The sequence below is a fragment of the Vicugna pacos genome, chromosome 20, assembly GCF_048564905.1.
Source record: "Vicugna pacos chromosome 20, VicPac4, whole genome shotgun sequence".
Classification (NCBI taxonomy): domain Eukaryota; kingdom Metazoa; phylum Chordata; class Mammalia; order Artiodactyla; family Camelidae; genus Vicugna; species Vicugna pacos.
In genome coordinates this window covers 26,107,840-26,127,294 of record NC_133006.1, presented here as the reverse complement: position 1 = coordinate 26,127,294, position 19,455 = coordinate 26,107,840, and the positions used below count along the sequence as shown (strand labels likewise).

The 19,455-nt window shown below is 38.7% G+C and overlaps 1 protein-coding gene across 5 annotated transcripts; it reads right to left on the bottom strand.

Moving 5' to 3' along the window:
- Positions 1-873: 873 nt before the first annotated feature.
- Positions 874-18,460, bottom strand: ZNF184 (zinc finger protein 184). 5 transcript variants are annotated; one of them, XM_031688237.2, is made up of 7 exons: positions 18,340-18,460; positions 17,956-18,082; positions 17,567-17,710; positions 13,955-14,022; positions 7,756-7,882; positions 7,302-7,397; positions 874-3,832 (listed from the first exon to the last, which is right to left on the bottom strand). In XM_031688237.2, exons 3-7 carry the CDS (start codon positions 17,571-17,573, stop codon positions 1,875-1,877), a joined length of 2,256 nt encoding a protein of 751 aa, XP_031544097.1. In that variant the 5' UTR covers positions 17,574-17,710; positions 17,956-18,082; positions 18,340-18,460; the 3' UTR covers positions 874-1,874. The 5 variants fall into 5 exon arrangements, with proteins under 5 accessions (XP_031544097.1, XP_015104226.1, XP_072801576.1 ...); XM_015248740.3 differs by having other exon boundaries at positions 17,968-18,082; XM_072945475.1 differs by having other exon boundaries at positions 17,926-18,082; positions 18,262-18,419.
- Between the last annotated feature and the right edge of the window lie 995 nt (positions 18,461-19,455).

Genomic DNA, 19,455 nt, shown 5'->3' with positions numbered 1-19,455 from the left:
TTTGATCTGATAATATCTATGAAGAGATCAAATTAATGGAACAAAGTAGGACCTTTCAGGGTTAATGACAAATTTCCAAATAAATTCTGTTCTTTCACATAGGAATTGGAGTGGCAAAGGACAAGAGTCTTCCTGTCCATTACAGACAGACTAGTGTTTTCTACTTGGGGATCTCCTTTGAAATAGGAGGAGCTTTCACCTGGATGTAGAAATTTACATTTACCTGCATTGTAGAAGGGCTCAGATTCCCATCAAAGCTTATCCTATAATCTGAGATCCATTCCTCTCTGCCAGTGTCCACCTTTCTGCAATGGGGTAACTGCTATTCCTACATAGTGTAAACCATGAGAAATTTAAGAAATATCAAGATGACACTTCTTTATAGATGTTTCAAACTACAACAGCAAAAAGCCCTGAGATTTACATGGCTAATTTCCTGAATTCTATCTGTTCTCTACTGTCTATCTAGCATCTTCACTTAAGGAGGTGACAGAATTCTGATGAAAGTTACTGGCATTCACATAAGCAAGTGATTTTTTTTCACTTGTGAAAAGCTGCAGCACCCACTCTCCCAAACCTCACTTGTGGGAAGAGTCTAGAATTTCTTTTATATAAATAATGATCAATTTCTGTGCTATCCCGTTCTTAGAGCTCTCCATTCTCAAGGGCAGGCTAGGAAACCGTCCGCTGCTTTTGGAGAAAATGTAAGAGGCCCATTTCTTTATGCCTAGATCCATATTTATTCCTAGCTCACATGTTACCCTGACCAGGGCTGCCACAATTGGCCATGCAGGCTGTGGGCTGCCCATCTTCGGGGGTGTCACTCATACTGTCATCTGCTTGTGATATCAGGTGGCCAAGGAAAAGCCAGAAAAAGGTTTATTATTTTATTCAGCCATTTAATTTCAGCACTTTGGTGGAGAAACAAATGGACCTTACCTACCAAAGCTTGTAAGAACCCAATTTACAAAATAAGGTGATAGTCAAAATTACATTATGGGTACTGAGTAGCTCATCTGTGAGCTTCTAGGAGGAGCCACAAGAAGCTACTAAGGGAGTGAACCCTGAAAGATAATCCAGTTGTTTTTTCCAGGGTACACATTAGGGGTTCAAAAAAGATACTGAAGCCTGGATCCCACTCCCTAGACCAATTAAATTAGTCTCTGGGGGTGGGGTCTTGGCAACAGAATTTTTAAAGTTCCTGACGTGATTCCACTATGCAACTTGGGTTAAATCACATGGGTTTAAGCTGTAGCTGAGGATCTCTGTAGTTGTGATAAACTTTCAAAACGTTAAAACATACTACAAGAGACAATAATAGGAAGGTTTAATACTTGTACTGAGTTAAGCCGCTTTATGCTACTGAACTATTAATTTGAGGGTATTTTACAATTCTTTTTATTAGGAACCAATTACTTAAACAACTTAAATGTGTTAGAACAGGAGCATAATAGATCTCCAGTCTAGTTACTGAAACACAAATGCTTTCTCTACTGACAAAACATGCATAAATACAAACACTCTAGATGCAATGTAGCAAAATGCTGACGTATAATAATCCTACTCAAGAATATATTGTGAGTATACAAAACTGAATACAAAACGCCAAACGATCTTTGAAATCATCTACTCAAAATCTCTCATTTTGCAGAGCAAACTGAAGCTTAAAATGGTTGAATTTGCCAATGTTTACAAAGTTGCTTAACAACCTAACTGGATTACTTCAGCCCAATGTACTTTCCACTCCACAGTATGACAGTGGAAAGTAAAAATATTTTAGGCAGTTTCTCGATCCACCCCGATTCTTCTGTACTTTAACAAAAGGACAGACTAGAGTAAATGCATCCCCTACATTTATGATGTTCCTAGAATAGTCATATGCCAGGGTGCAGTCTCTGATGTTTGTTGAGAGCCGAACGGTATCTGAAGGCTTTTCCACAATCATTACATCCAAAAGGCTTCTCTCCTGAATGGATTCTCTGATGCTGAATGAGGTAAGTGCTCTGACTGAAAGTCTTCCTGCATTCGTTACAGTTGTAAGGTTTCTCTCCGGTATGAGTATTCTGATGTTCAGTCAGATGGGTGCTTCGGCTAAAGGCTTTGTCACATTCGTTGCACTTATAGGGTTTCTCTCCGGTGTGAATTCGTTGATGCTGAGCCAGGTGGGAGCTCTGGCTAAAAGCCTTGTCACATTTATTACACTGGTAGGGTTTTTCTTCTGTGTGAGTTTTTTGATGCTGAGCAAGAGATGAGCAATGTCGAAAGGCTTTGCCACACTCAGCACACTCATAGGGCTTTGCGCCTGTGTGAATCCTCTTGTGTTGCGTAAGGTGAATGTTCTGGTTGAAGGCTCGCCCACATTCATTACACTTGTAAGGTCTTTCTCCAGTATGGATCTTCCTGTGCTGAATAAGAGACGAGCCGTAACTGAAGGTTTTTCCACATTCGTGACATTGATAGGGTTTCTCACCAGTGTGAATTCTTTCGTGTTTAGCGAGAGATGAGCTCCGAATAAAGGCTTTCCCACACTCCTTACATTCATAAGCTTTCTCTTGGGTGTGGGTCTTCTGATGTTGATTAAGGTTTGAGAGATAACTGAAAGCCTTTCCGCATTCATTGCATTCAAAGGGCTTTTCTCTGGTGTGAATTCTCCGATGCTGAGTAAGGGATGAGCAGTAACTGAAGGCCTTTCCACACTCATTGCATTTGTAAGGTTTTTCTCCAGTATGAATTTTCAGATGTTGAGCAAGGGATGACCAGTAACTGAAGGATTTCCCACATTCAGCACAATCATAAGGCTTCTCCCCAGTATGTGTTTTCTGATGTTGAGTGAGGTTTGAGTGCTGACTGAAGGCCTTCCCACATTCATTGCATTCATACGGTTTTTCACCAGTATGAATCATATGATGCCGAATAAATGTTGAGGGCCCGTTGAAAGCCTTCCCACATTCGTTACATTTATAGGTTTTCTCTCCAGTATGAATTTTTTGATGTTGAGTAAGGTGTGTGCTTCTGGTAAAGGTTTTATCACATTCATCGCATTTAAAAGGTTTTTCTCCTGTATGAATTTTCTGATGTTCCATAAAGTGGCCTCTCTGGCTAAAGGCTTTTCCACACTCATTACAAGTGTATGGTTTCTCACCGGTATGAATTCTCTGATGCTGAACAAGATGGGTCCTCTGACTAAAGGCTTTTCCACATTCATCACACTTATAGGGCTTTTCTCCAGTGTGAATTCTTTGATGTTGAGTAAGAGATGGACCCTCAATGAAGCCTTTGCCACACTGATCACATTTATATGGTTTATCTCCAGTATGAATTCTTTGATGGTTTATAAGGTTTTCGCTCCGGCTGAAGGCTTTTTCACATTCATTACATTTATAGGGTTTTTCTCCAGTATGTGTTCTCTGATGACGAATAAGAGCTGAGCAATAACTAAAAGCTTTCCCACATTCATTGCACTTACAAGATTTCTCTTTTTTAACTGGGTTTAAATTCCGTTTGACGCTTGTTTTAGTAGAGGTCTCTTCTGGAGATATTTCTTTTTGGGTTAGAAGGTCTGAACTTAGATTGATCCTTTTTTCAAAGTCGTTATTTACATGGTCTCTCTCCAAAGTAGGTACTGTCTTTTCAGTTATTTTTCTCTCCCTTGGCAGTGTCTGTTCGTTTGCCTGTCTCCCTGGACCGCCCTCTGATTCCCAAGTTTCTAAGAAGCTGCAACTCCAAGGAATATCCCTTTTGTGCTTCTCCACTCTTGCCCCTGGAGATGGCTCTTCTTCAGAAACATCCAGCTCTGGGACTGATACGCTATTTTCTGGTCTTGTCTCCCAGTCTGAAAGAGAAAGAAAGTGTAATACTGATATTTTCCCCCCTCTATTCAGAGGGGGGAAAAAACCAAAAATAACAAAAAAAACTTGTGAGAATAACCTAATGAAACTAAAAATAAATCCCTTGAGAAATTCTGAGGATTTGCAAATATAGCCCTATTAATTTGGGGAGAAATTTGGAGAGCCAAGAAGAATGAGAAATAAAATATGAGAACAGCAAAAGAATGTCTAATTCAATTTCACAGATAATCTCTAAGAACCAGTAACAGAATCCATTTAAGGTAATAGTAAATTTAGAAAGTGGCCACAGAGACAGCTAGGAGGAGACAGAGATGGATGGAATCTAAAGGTCTGAGCTGAGATTCCTTGCCAATGAGCAACAAAACAAAACATGACTAAGGCTCCATGGTTTTTAGCTTGGAGTATTGAAGTTTTATCACTGCTAGAAATGAGCAAGTTGTAAATAGCAGAGAAAATAATTTAGGTAGAGGAAGACAACAGTTCAATACTAGGCATTTTGAGAATTAAGAAGAGAAATGAAAGACTATACTATAATCGTGTTCGTGGGGGTGAAAGATGCCAAACGTAGCAAAATAACTAAAATGCTCAAATACAGGATAGAAAGTATCAGTTTAAAAGAGGAAGGAAAAGTATAGCTACAGCCAAAAGAATGTACGTGAAAAAAGAGCAGAGAAGGGGGAAGATCCTTGTGGTTGTTTAGGGTAATGGGATGGATGAAATATACTAATGAAAGAAAGCAGTTTTTCAGCAAGCAAACAAAAGAATATGAGACGCAAAAACCCTGAAAAGTACACAATCAGGAAGTAGAGTTCTACTACTCTACTGTCTATTCTGAGATAGCCTGTCTTGTCCCAGGATAAAAAAGACGACAGAGTAGTCAAAGCTGGCAGATTCAGTAAAGAAAAAAAGGCTGTGTTTAAAACAGCATTTCTTTGGTTCCACTGGTAACGGGAGGGTAGAGCAGACTCCCAGAGAACCGTGACTCTGCTGCACTGCCAGCCCGGTGACTATCACCATCATTATCACAGTCAGCACGAGGAGCAAGGCAGAGACCCAAGCTGCCTACCACCCCATCCGTCCCTGGTACCATGGGTAATGGCGCAGCATGCATAAGTGCAGGCAGCCTCGTAAGAGCAGTACTTCTCCAGCAGGGACAAGATCAGTAAGGGAATTCCACTTGAGGTGACAGTAAATTTAGAAAGAGATCAATGCAACACAAGTTTTGGGGAAAAGCCAATCAATATAAGAAATGGATATGTTTTCATCAACAAGATGACACTAAGAAGGATATATCTGTACAGCAGAGAGCCATAAAGACTACCTCCTGGAAGTACTTCACACTGAAGGATATGGAGACCACAGAGTTGGATGCTGTTAAACGTGAAAAGAGCGTGGAGGCGGCTGATCTCTAGCCCAGGCTGGAGTTCCAGTTGAAAGCAATAAACATGCAACAGACTGTGACCAATATTATCCACACTGTCATACTGACCATTCATTAACCAACAGTTACCAGAATATCAGGAGTGGGGCAATGAATTAAGGACTGGAGAAAATTCCTGAAGACCAGGCTGAACAGCACCATTCCGACTGCAGGAAGCAATTCTCACTTTACTATATGTGAAGTCTATGAGCATTGACTGTGCATAGAGACATAATAGAGGATGCTGACATTCAGACTGCAAAAGAATAAGGCAGGCCAGAAAGACAGAATATGTATCAGAATACAATCACTTCTGCAGGGGCCAAGTCACCAAGACAGCCTAGAGAAGACGGCAATAAAGAGGAGAGGAAAATGATGCAGACAAGGTCCAGGGTCAGTGGCCACCTCAGTGTAGGTACCATCACAACTTCAATGACCTGTACAGATGCCTAAAATCTATAAATCATTCTTACAGAGATAAAAGTAGCCAAGTCACCTGCTATGAATAAGTCTCTTCCCAAGAGCTGAAAAGGGCAGGACCAAGGGCTAGCTTACCAAGACTACCATCATCGGGTCACATTCCAGCAATAAAAAAATAAACGATGGAGCTTAATACTTCAAGTGATTATCTTCTGTCTACTGACCAGATCACTGGAACTATCTATGTTATCTATGCAACATGGGTTTTTTTAATTATTATTTTTATCTAAGTAAGTCTCTTTTCAGCAATAACTGAAGTATTTTGGGGAAAGTCTGGGATTTTTCAATACACATTTAAAAATTTAAAAATTATTTTCTGGGGGGTGGGTGTAGCTCAATGGTAGAGTGCATGCTTAGCATGTATGAGGTCCTGGGTTTAATCCCCAGTACCTCCATTAAAAAAAAAAACTTTCTAAAAGAAATAAAAATTCAAAAAATATTGTTTTCTATCTGTTCAAGTTGAAATTTTTAAAACCTTTTTAATTTGAAATAAAACTTGACAACTTGTTAACAAAGTTAACAATTGTAACAAACAAGTTATTAAAGCTCTCACTTTAAAAAAATTAGTTCTTAAAATTGTGTTCTATGAAACCATCGTCTAAGAGAAAGATTTTAAACATGCAGTCCAAAAAAAAGGAATCACAGTTAGGAGGATGGGGAAGAGAAATGTTAGACTCTACACAGCCCTGTTGGAAATCTGTAATGCCCCACTACATATTAGATAAAAACTCTTGAGTGGTCCTTCAGTAAGAAATCTGCTAAAATTTTAGCTAATCTGGCACTTCCCAAATTTGAACATGGCATACTTTTTTTCCTCCCTATAAAAAAGGATCCCTACTCCTACATTAAAATTGGAGATATATATATTCCTTACCTAGAGTGACTCAGTTTGTACACTTTTTCAAGGTCAGATCTTTGCAGAAGTCTCTCTGTGCAGTTTGGGAATTGATGGTTTACAAGAAAGTTATTCATAATTTCAAGGATAGTCTAATAAAGTGATAGGATCAGAAGCTACACACTGAGATTAAGACAGGAATAGGTGATGAAAAAACGAAGGCTATAGGTATGGAACTCACTTTAGCAGGGTTTGGTTGGGAAAGCAAGAAGGCAGGCTGGATGGTGGCCAGAAAGATTAGCAGTGTGGAACAAAAGTGTTTGGGGATTTAGGTTCCCTATATCTGTTTGAAGGTCTTGGGAATGAAGCCTGTAAATTCAAGAAGAAAACTGTCAGGGCTAAAAAGTGGGGTAATAATTATGAGACCAGGGTCTCAGAGGAGGTTAGGAAAGGATGGAATCCAGATTCCACATCAAGAAGTTGCCTTTAGAAAAAAGCAGGAAGGATACCTCCTTTGAAGGAGTATAAAAATAGAACACGTGTTGAGACATTTAGTGTTTTGACAAAGCGTAAGAGAGTCCAGATGCCTTCCCATTTCTCCACAGGAGACACTGTAAAGAATAAAGAAAAGCAAATACATCTACATTTCAGACATAAAATCCTCTTATCAGGCTAGTGGTTAGAGTTAGAACTCATCTGCCCAGTATCTGTTACTTACCTCCAAAGGTACCTACTGGAATGCTGGGCTCCACTATCCATGGCTCTGTCCCTTGCTCTAACTGGGAAATCACATCAGGTTTGGAAACTTGCAGCCCTGCTCATGGCGGTGGAAAAAAAAAGTTACTCATCTGCAGTACGAGAAAAATGCCATATTAGAGTTCAGTCTCACGATTTTGTCTTCAGAAGAAAGGATATGTGGACTTCAGACAGGAATAAATAGCACATAAAGCTTCAATGTCACACATTGCCAGATGTGGTATAGCTTGGGAACTGATCTGGGTTCAGAAAAATGATCAGTTTGTCCTTCTACTTGCTAGAGAGTAGAAACCTTTCCAAAAACCTTTCAAAATTTAAGAATCGTTGGTTCCTGAACTTAAAGGCACTCACTTAAGTACAAGGGAACCCTCCTCCCTCCACACCCGCAGGTATTAACTCAGAGACGTCATCCTTACCTATAGAGACCAGATGTGTATAATTTTCCAATGTCACATCCCTGAATAAATCTCTCTGTACGGGATCCAGCTGTTTCCATTCTTCCCGAGTAAAGTCCACTATCACATCCTTGAAGGTCACTGATTCCTAAAATACCAAACATATTTCTACTTAGCCATAAAGCATTTACCTAGGAAAGGGGTCAAGTGAGCAATACTGAAAGAAGTAAGGCAAGTTATGGGCTATCTGAAAAGTGATTTTGTATTTCCTCCTTTGTAAAATGATTATAAAAACAGAACCTGACTCACAGGATTATTCAGAATTAAATAAGAAAATGTTCAATGTTAAATGCTTAATTGAGGCTCTAGCATATAACAAGTGCTCAATGTTGGCCATTGCTGATCTTCATAACCATCATCATCATCTCTGTGTTCCAAGATATAATATCTACTAACATCAGTAACATGTTTTATTACCTGTAAGTGCAAGAAAAGCCAAAAATGTTTTTTAAAGAATTTGGGGAGGAGACTTGCCCAACCACATTTCAAAATACACTAAGCAACACACCAAAATGTACCAAAAGATAAAGATAAATTAAAACAGAGTGGCCTAGTATGAACTAAAACTCAGTGAAACAACAGAGAACCCTAAAATATTGCCATGTTTATCAGAACTGAATGGGATTAAGCAACTTTAAAATTAGTTTTAAAAAGCTGGATTAGTCACTAAATGGTGTCATAACAAATGACTATCCATTTGAGAAAAAAATTAAGGTGAGTTCCTTACTTCATGACATACACAAAAATACCTACTGGATTAGAGATTAAATTTTAAAGAAAAACCAAAACTAAAATAGTAGAGTAAAAGACAAAAAATTGTTTCATGAACTTGATATATGGAAGGCAAAAATGATATGATGAAGAGACTGGTGAGATAACCACATAAAAGTGTAAAACTTCTGTAAGAAACCATAAACAAAAGGCAGTATTCTGAGTTCCAACAAATAATTAGCTTAAAAGATGAAAGATAGACAACAAATAACAGTAACAAAAAATGGCCAACAACCTAAACAGGCAATTCACCCAAGGCACTGTTAATAAACCATGAGAAGATGCTCCACTGCTCAAAAAAATCCTGAAACAATGAGACATAGGATTGGTGAACGCTGCTGAAAGTGCTCGTATGTATTAGGGGAGAATCAGAACCCTAATGCAGTCTATCTGGGGGCACTCTGTTGGGATCTACCAAAACTTTCAATGCATATGGCATTCAATCCAGTTTTATAGCTTGTAGGAATTGATCCCTCAGTAACACCTCCAGGTGCAAAGACATATGCAAAAATGCCCTTGCAACACTGTTAGTGAGGGGAAAAAAAGCAAACTTAAATGTTCATTAATAGGGTAGTGGTTAAAGAATTTACATCCATACCAAAGCAGTTTATATAGACATTTTAAAAATAAAGTATCTCTATGTGTACTGATTAGGAAATATGTATCATAGTAAAAATAGTATACATAGTATTATCCCATCTTTATTTTTACAAATAGGAAAGTTAATATGCAAATGCCCAGAGAAAAAGCTAAAAGAATACACTACCAAATATTATCAGAGGCAATGCAGGCGAACTTCCTACTTTTTCTTTATTTACTATGTATTTGAAGCTGAGCGAGTTACTTTTGTTTTTATAAATAAATTGGGACTTCTGCTAACCACGACAGAGCAACTGAATTAGCTCTCCCAGTGTAAATAACCATAAAACTCAAAAAATATATCTGAAACAAGTGTTTTCATGCTTCGAACAGCAGATAGGACAGAACTATGATCCCCGAGAGAAGGGAGACAATTACAGGAGTCCCAGTCCCTTCAGTTTCCTGCCTGGAGGCATCTCCAGACTGCGGAGTAGGGAGGCAGAACCTGAGCAAAGCACAGTGGTCTTACTGAACTAAGGAGACAGAGGTGGCAGCTCGGGACTATGGAGGCAGGGAATCTACAGGGCAGATCCTGGAGAGAAGGGAGATAGAGAAGGAGCTCCAAAAGTCTGCTGTAAATACTATCTTCACGGGCAACATCAGTTACCAATGTGGTGTGACTGAACCCAGAGTTAAGAAGAGATATGCACAATCAGCTTCCCCAGACAGTTACAGCACAATTCAAGAGCAGAGCAAGTTTAGCCTGTGAGGAAAGAGTTAAAGCAGCAAATCTGGTTTGCTCAATCCTTGTTAATCTCCAGGGACACTTGGATTCATGTTTCTGAACCTTAACCAAGCTCTGAAAACATTTAATGTTTATAGAGTCACTGATGGACGATGTTATTGTGTGCCTGGAGCACTGGGGCAGGATGTACCAGACTGTCAGTGCTGTTTAAAGTATACACCAAGATTTAAGATGCACATATGGTGCCTGGTTTGAGGTCTGCACCACCTCAGACTGTCTAGTCAAGAGCAAATCACGCCAATGTGATCAGCTCCCTTTTAAGAACGCTGGACTCCAACTCAAGCAGAATTCCCTGCGTAGAGACATTTTTCATGTCTCTGTGGGCAACAGCTAGGAAGAAAGTGTGTCTGTATAACCATCACAGAGGGAGGACTTAGAAGCCTGCACCTGATTTCTTTGGATTCTGCTTATAAATATCTTTCTCTTCTGATCCTGTTTCGTACCCTGTGTTGTAATAATCTATATCCCTGAGTTATGCTACAGGGTTGGGTGAGTCAACCTAGCAAATCACTGAACTAAAGGGTGATCATAGGCCCCCCAAAATACAGTCTCAGAGTAAGACTACTAGATCAGCCCTAGCAAAGCTTACAGTTCAAAAACAAACCTCAGGGGGAGGGTATAGCTCAAAATGGTAGAGCATGTGAGTCCTGGGTTCAATCCCCAGTATCTCCTCTAAAAAAATAAAAAAAAAATTAAAAAATCTAATTACCCACCACCACCAAAAAAAAAAAAAAAAAATTAAAAAAAAAAAAGGATCAAGCTGTGGCCAAGACAGGATTAACAACGATTGGCTTTACCCTCCTAAATTAAATAACAAAACAATTCCAGACAAAATTTATGAAACAAGTTTCCAAGGCACTGAATCTCAGATAACAAAAGTATAGGGCTTCCCCAAAATCAGGATACAAATGAGGTGAGCCCTACAACTCCTCCAGCTTACTGCCTTGAGAGTTTCCAGCCTGGGGTGCAGGGATGGGGCACCCAAGAGCCACTCAGCAGACTCCCTGAACCAAAGGATAATGCTGAGAGTTTGGGGAAGTCAAGGTGACAGGGGTCTCAGGACAGAGTACTGTAGAGAAGAGCTACACAGGAAAGAAGCAAGAACTGCCGAAGTTCCCACTGAGTATACAGCAAGGTACCAAGCAATCATGGGTGTGATGAGACTACCAGAAGCAGGGTAAGAATCATCCAAAAGGATTTAAGGGTGCTGGTGCTCAAAAATAGCTGGAAATAAGAGTCTCTTCCCATTAGTCAAACTGGAAAACTTTATAATTCTTTAGGCATTGGGTAGAATACTCCAAAAGATCCTGCCTCAGGATGGGGAATAAACAGTCTTAGACTAAATGCTGGTCTGAGTTTACCTAGGAAATCTTAAAAGCAAGACATGAAAGGGACACATTATTTTAAGTAACTTAACTGCATCCCATAAAAAGGCTCAAGAATATTTTATAGGAATTCAGAAATATGCAGAACCCAGTAAGGTAAAATTCACAATGTCTGGCATTTAATCAAAGGCTATTAGGCATGCAGAGAAGCAGGAAAATACCACATAATGAGAAAAAAAATCAATCCATTGAAATAAACCCAGAGATGCTAGAATTAGCAGGCAAGAAAACTTAAAGTTATTATGACTGTATTCTATATGTTCAAAAGTTAAGTAGAGACATGGAAGACATTTTAAAAAGACTCAGATCATCCAGAGCTGAAGATAAGAATATTCTGACATGAAAAACACACTGAACAGTATTAACTGCAGATCAGACAATGGAAAAAAGATTATAAAAGACACAGAAATATAAGCTATTACAAATGAAACAGATAAAGAATTTTAAAAAAGAAGTAGCATCAGGGAACTATCAGACAACTTCAAGTAACCTGATATATGTGAAACTGGAGTCCCTGGAGAAAAAAGAGGAGAAAGGAGTAGAAAAAATATTTGAAGATCATTATTTTCCAAACTTGATGAAAATTATAAACCCACAGATTCAAAAAGTTCAATAAACTGCAAGCACAAGAAACACAAAGGAAACTACACCAAGGCACGTCTTAATCAATTAGCTCAAATCTAGGGATAAAGAAACTCTTACAAGCATCCAGAGAAAAAAAGAAACAAATACAAAGGAACAAAGATAAAAATGACAGTAGCTTTTTGTTGGAAATGATGCAAAAGCAAGAAGACAATGGAGCAACATTATTAAATACTGAAAAGAAGAAAAACTGTCAAACCAGAATTGAAAAACAAAGGCAAAAAAATACTTTTTCAGACATAAAAACTTGAAAGAATTCATCACCAACAGACTGCACTAGAAGAAATATTAAGGAGGTTCTTCAGGCAGAAGGAAAAAATACTACATGAAAGTAAACATCTACATCAAAGTTTCTCAACCTTCGCACTTCTGTTTAAACTTTGCGGGTTTTTTGGGGGGAGAGGGGTAATTAGGTTTTTTATTTACTTATTTACTTTATTTATTTTTAATGGAGGTCCTGGGAATTGAAACCAGGACCTCAAGCATGCTAAGCACACATTGTACCACTGAGCTATAACCTCCCCTCCAACTTCTGATATTTTAAACCAGATAATTCTTTTAAGTAATTGCAGGGAGCTGTCCTGTGTATAACACAGGCAGCATCAATTCACTGAGATGCACTTCCCACTACGTCATAACAAAAGAATGCCTTCTAACATTTCCAAAAGTCCCCTGGGGAGGGGGACCAAATCACCCCTAATTGTAAATCACCGATCTACATAAAAGATGAAGAAAACCAGAAGTAAAAACTATACAAGTAAATACATATAATTTTTTTCTTGTTATATAAATTTCCTTAAAATATAATTGACTGCTTAAACAAAAATAATAACAAGTATTGTGGGGTTTAGAACATGTGTATAAGTAAAATATATAGCAACAACAACATTAAAAACTGGGAGGGGAGAAATGGAAGTATACTATTGTAGGGTTCTTACACTATTCATGAAGTAGTACATCACTTGAGGGTAAATGGCAACAAATATGTGTACCCAAAGCAACAATTAAAAGAGATTTATAGATAATAAGCCAATAAAGGAAATAAAATGGAATCATAAGAAATATACAATCCAAAAGAAAGTAAGGACAGAGGAAAAAGGGAACAAAGGCAAGACAGATATAACACAAATATCAAGATAAGATTAAACTTAACCATATCAGTAATCATATTAAACATAAATGTATCACGTTAAATGTAAAATCATATTAAATGTAAATGGTCTAAACCACCCCAATTAAAAGGCAGATTGCCTTTTTTGTCTTAGTTCTCACTTACAGGTTTTTCCTAAAAGAGTATCATTCACTTTCCTTTTCAAAAACCATTAATGATTCACAAATGGCCTACAGAATAAAACCTTCAATTTCTCATCTAGACTTCAAAGTCTTTCATATTCCCACCTTATTCAAGCACTTGTTTACTTTTACCACTTGCCAAAATAAACCATCTCCCTCAAATTTTTCTGAAACCTACATAACACCTGCTAATTCTTGCTTATGAATCTTTGCTCATAATCTTCTCCATACCCAGAATCCACCCAGCCCTCCCAGGTTACTGGTTCAAATATTGAAACATCACCCATTCTTTGAAAGGCAATGCAAATCCCACATTCTTCATGAAACTCTCCTAACCCCTCCAGACCACGTACATTTCTGTTCATTCTCTATTTCCCATGGTACTCATTTCACCTTTTTAATATTTATGTTTAATTTTTTTGTAGTCATTTGGTCTATTCAGGTAAAGTATCAAGTTTTGTACTTCTTTTGCTCTCTCTTTGCTGGCACATGGCAAAATGTAAGCAAGAAGTTAAGTGGTGAATATATTAGCTAAGCTGGCAAGGCAGAGTCAGGATGGTCACTGGCAGATGGCAGCCCACAATGAACTGCCAAAATTGGATTTAAGATAAACATACCCCACAGCAAAAGAATACACAATCTCACTCTAAGGACTAAAATGGCATTTCAGGAAATCCCAACTTACCTGAAAACTAGCTGATGGGAGTAAAGTATGTCCCCCTTGGAGAAGGGCAGACTCTGGAGACGACAGATCTACAGAAGGAAAAAGAAACCACAATGACTCTTGTCTAACTTAGCTGCTCCTGGCAATCTGTAAAATCCACTTATTTTTCTATATGAAAATAGCAGGAACTATGCCATTTCCTTTACTTTTCAAAATCCAAAAAAAGAAACAAAGTAACTGCTGACAAGGGCCCTAGTACTTTCATTGGTAGGCTTAGGAAGAAAAGCATTATTTTAAGAGTCACAATTTTGTCCCTAGATACTTACTGTCATATGGCTCATACAACTCAATCTCTATCAAAATTCCAATGGCATTTTTCACAGAAACAGAAAAAATAATTCTAAAATTTGTACAGGATCACAAAAGAGCCCCAAAAGCCAAAGCAATCCTGACAAAAGAATAAAGCTACAGCAATCAAAACAATATGGTACTGTCATAGAAACAGACACATGAACCAATGGAAGTGAATGGAGAGCCCAGAAATAAAGCCTCCTATATATGATCAAAGGAGCCAAAAACAAAGGAGCCAAAAACACTTAATGGGGAAAGGACAGTCTCTTCAACACATGGCAGTGAAAAAACTGTATAATCACATGCAAAAGAAGAAATCTGAACCCCTATCCTACACCAATCACAAAAATTAACTTGAAATGAATTAAGGATTTAAACAAGAGTTAAAACTGTAAAATCCCTAGAAGACAGAGGGAAAAATCTCTTTGACACTGGTCTTGGCAATAACCTTTACAATATAAAACCAAAAGCACAAGCAGTAAAAGGAAAAAAATCAACAAGTGGGACTACATCAAACTAAAAAGCTTCTGCAGGGTAAAAGAAAGCATCAGCAAAATGAAAAGACAAGCTATGGAATGGCAGAAAATATTTGCAAATCATGTATCTGATAAGGAGCTAATATCCAAAGTATGTAAGGAATTCATATAACTCAATGGTATAAAAAGAAATAATTCAACTTAAAAATGGGCAGAGAACCTGAATAGATATTTTTCCAAAGACATACAAATGGCCAATGCGTAAGAAAAGGTCCCTGATACCATTAATCATCAAGGAAATGCAAATCAAAACCACAATGAGATATCACCTCACATATACTAGAATGAATATTATCAAAAAGATAAGAGAGAAGTGTTGGTAAGCATGTGGAGAAAAGGGAACTTTGCCCACTGCTGGTGGGAATGTAAATTGGTATAGCCACTATGGAAATAGATATATATGCCACATTTTCTTTACCTATTTATCCACTGATGGACACTTAGGTTGCTTCCATGTCTTGGCTATTATAAAAAATGCTGCAGTGAACGTGGGGGTGCAGATGCTCTCTGAGATAGTGATTTCATTTCCTTTGAATACATACCCAGAAATGGGATTGTTGGATCACATGGTAGTGCTATTTTTAATTTTTTAAGGAATCTCTGTATTGTTTTCTATAGTGAGTATACCAATTTACATTCCCACCAACTGTGAGAATATACACATACATACACATATACAATGCATTATTATTCAGCCATAATATAGAAGGAAATCCTGTCATTTGGGACAATGTAAACGGACTCTGAAGGCATTATGCTAAGTGAAATAAGAAAGGGGAAGACAAATACTGCATGATCTCACTTATATGCAGAATCTAAAAAGGCTGAATACAGAAACCAAGAGTAGAATAATGGTTTCTAGCGGCTGGAGGGTGGGGGAAACGGGGAGATGTTGGTTAAAAGGTACAAACTTTCAGTGATAAATGAATTCTGGAGATATAATGTACAGCATGGTAACTATAGTTAATATACTGTATTACACACTTGAAAATTACTAAGAGAATAAATATTAAACAGTCTCACCACATGCACACACAAAAAAAGGCAAATATATGTGGTGACAGATGTGTTAAGTAATCTTTGTGGTAATCATCTTGTAATATAGAGGTGTATCAAATCTTCACATTGGACAGCCTAAACTTATACAATGTCAGGGTCAATTATATCTCAATAAAGCTGGAGAAAATTTTCTCAGCAATGTTTTGTAGCTTTCAGTGTACAGCTCTTGCACATTTTTGTTGGTTTATAGTCCTGTTTCACATTTTGGATGCCATTATAAATGGAGTTATTAGTTTTATTACAATTTCCAACTGTTTATTGGTAATAAAATGAGAGTTGATTTTTTAAATTAAACTTTTTGTTTTGAGACAATTGTAGATAAACATGCAGTTGTAAGAAATAAAAGAGATTCTCTATACCTTTAGAAAAAAAGAACTGAGGACAAATATAAGGTATAGCTCAAACCTAAATAAATAATATAAATAATGTTAAGACTTCTAACGATAGTAAACAAATCCAAGCAAAAGGACTATATGATAACAGGTTAAACTAAACCTGACTGCGTAGCCATACCTCAAGAAGGTAAAGACAATGACAATATAGAGGGAAGTCTATAGTGACATATCACAGGGCTGTCCTCACTCTGACCTGTTCAGTGTCATGTAGGAAGAAACAGAAGGAATATTCATTAAATATGCAAGTGACATAAAGTTGGAAAGGACAGTTAAAACACTGAATAACCAAATTAACAGTCTTAATTATTCTGACAAGCTGGAACACTTGGTCAAAAAAAATTGATCATGAATGTGAAGGCCTGACGTTAAGGATAAAAAAACAGTTCGATTATACAAGGATGATATAAATCTAGTTTACTGCAGTTTATGCAAAAAAGATCTAGGGTTAACAGCATAATATCACTTTTTTTAAAAAGCAAATACAATTTGATACTAAACAGCAGAAATATAATTCAAATCAAAATAGCGTATCACACTTTAAGGTATTTTTCAAAGCACATCTAAAGGAGTATGGTTAGTTTTAGATAATGCATTTTCAGAAACATGCTGTCAGGCAGTAGAGCTCTTAGAGAAGAGGTCTAGATATATCACATGTAGACCCATCAAAGGAACTGAGGCTATTTTGCTTAGAAAAGAAAAAGAATTTGTGAGTAGGAGTTCTAACAGCTGAATTCATATATCTGAAGGGCAGCACTTTAAAGAGAGGGCAGTCTCTTGCTTTTGTGGACTAAGCACTAAGATCAACACAGAAGTTGCAGGGAAAAGCACTTCTGCCTAATATAAGGAACTAAAAAAAGAAAGCCAACAAGGGAATAGTCTGCACCCAAAATGGGAGTTTAATGCCACACTTGTTCAGGCATAGCCTTAACAGGTGGCCATCTGCCAGGAATATTTCAGAACTGATTTTTGCATTGAGATGATTATCAAGATTTTTTTGACTGCAAGATTATCATTCTAATTTTTAATGAACAGAAGTCATGTGAGGATCACAGACATTTTGAATCATTGCTCCTTTTCATTTCCCAACTCCAAACCCAGGCAGTATTAACTCTTCTTCCAAGTCTCTCCCTATAATGTACATAAGTGTCTCTATGATGCAATGGTTTCTTTTCTAGATACATATATATATAGTTCTCTCCTTCCACCTTTCCCACTGTCAAGTATTTAATCTTCAGGTAATGGCTGTTCTTTTGCCTTCATCATCCCACTCTCCCTCAAGTCGTCCTCACTACCTTCCATCTCAGGTGCTCATCCCGTTCCTCTTGGAATTTGGACACCAGGGCTTCCCAAGCAGCGACTCTCCAGCTGGGTCCTCGATCTGGAGCCCAGATGTCCAGCAGGAGTCTGAGCCCTTAGACACGCTGAAGTTGGCTGCCCTAAAAGACACAGGATGAGGTCAGCGGCAACCGTCACACAATCACACCTCAAGAGTTTTGCACAGTGGCTAAGAGGTTTTGGAAAAGAGAAGTGCCAGCAGAGAGCACTAAACAGTCATGCAGCACTCCCGCTGAACAAAAACAGAATAGAGATCGAGTACACGGGTTCAGCCACAGATTCCAAAAAAAAAAAAAAAAAAAAACCCGGTGCCTACCCTAGAATCTGGCCAGAGGCGCCCACCTACCGAGACGATCACCTTTTCGCACACTTGCCGGCTCATACTCCCGGGGGCTCAGGAAGACACACCTGTTGCCGAGCGGAAAAGCTGGAAGGTGGACAAACAGGGCGGGGCCCGGCTCTCGTCCTTCCTCCTAGGCCAGAACAAAAGAACAAAGCCCTCCCAGCGATCAGGGCGGAACAGCCCCGCACTGCAAGAAACGAGGGGCGCCCCCTTCGAGGACTCCCCAGCTCCCTCCCGTAGAGGCCTCTTCCAGCAAAGCGAGGGGGTGACGTCACGCGGCCGGAGGGCTGGCGGTTGCCATAGTGATACCTGGGCTTCCCTCCCTCTAGCGTGATCCACACTCTCTGATCCCGGGTCCGGAAGCTCTGGGACAATCACCAAACCTACCGACGAGAGCCAAAGCAGCTGGACTTCCCCCGCGCCAACCTCTTTTCACGCCTAAAGCCGGCTTCAACGGCCACTTCCGGTCGTGCAGAAAGAACCCCGCCCCCGCTCGCCAGCGTTAAACCCGCACCCTGCGGACACGCAGAACTACGACTCCCAGAATGCTTCAGGGCGCTAAACTGCATTTCCCAGAGGCCTCAGCCAACGTGTACGATCCCATTGAACCGGGCGGAGCGTTCCACCCGCCAGTCATTTCGTTCCTGAGTGTGTCAGTTGAAAGTCTGCGTTAGAGCGGGGAACCCTCAAGCTCGTGTGACCAGACTGATTCCAAGAATACACATTTACACGCGTATATAATTTTAAAAAGCAAACATGCATTTCACAATGCATGACTTACCTTTATTACCTGTCCTGCATTGTATTTAGTGTATTATTCTTTTGTTTAAAAAATTCTGATCGTGACCCTTTATTGTTTTTATGACTCTCAGGAGGGTCGCGACCCACATTTTTAAATCGTGAGGTGGTCTTACCATGTTTTGCACTACAGCAGTGCATTGTGTGTGTCTATTTCAGCCAGCACATAGCTGCAAGTGGAGCCCAACGCCAGTCTGTCAGTGTGTCCTTGGCAGAAAAGAATCCAACAGAAGCCAGTAGGCTTTTATATTTTTTGATGTGTGGCCCACAGATTTTACTGTGCTTCTGTACGTCTCAATAGCTATATAGTGGAGCTAAGGTCAAGTCACTCAACCTGTTGACTGATAAAACACTAAACTTGGAAATCCCAACACAGTTTATGAAAAACAAAGTTACAAAGGAAAGGGAACAATACGTAGAAGCAGATTTCAGAAAAGATATACTGTGAGAACTAGAAAATTTCAGGAAATAATTTGGTATTCTCAATAGATTGCAAGAAGACGTGGCCTACATGAAACAGGAATGAAAAATGTGAGAGAACAGGCTGAAATAAAGACACTAGATGAAAAAAGATAAAACACGTAGCAAGAATATTTTAAATGTAGGAACATAATTAAAATCATAATGGAGAAGAACTGAATTGATGCTATGGAAAAGTGAATCAGGTATGTAATGAATATTCTTTTAAAGCTGTGTGATTTAAAA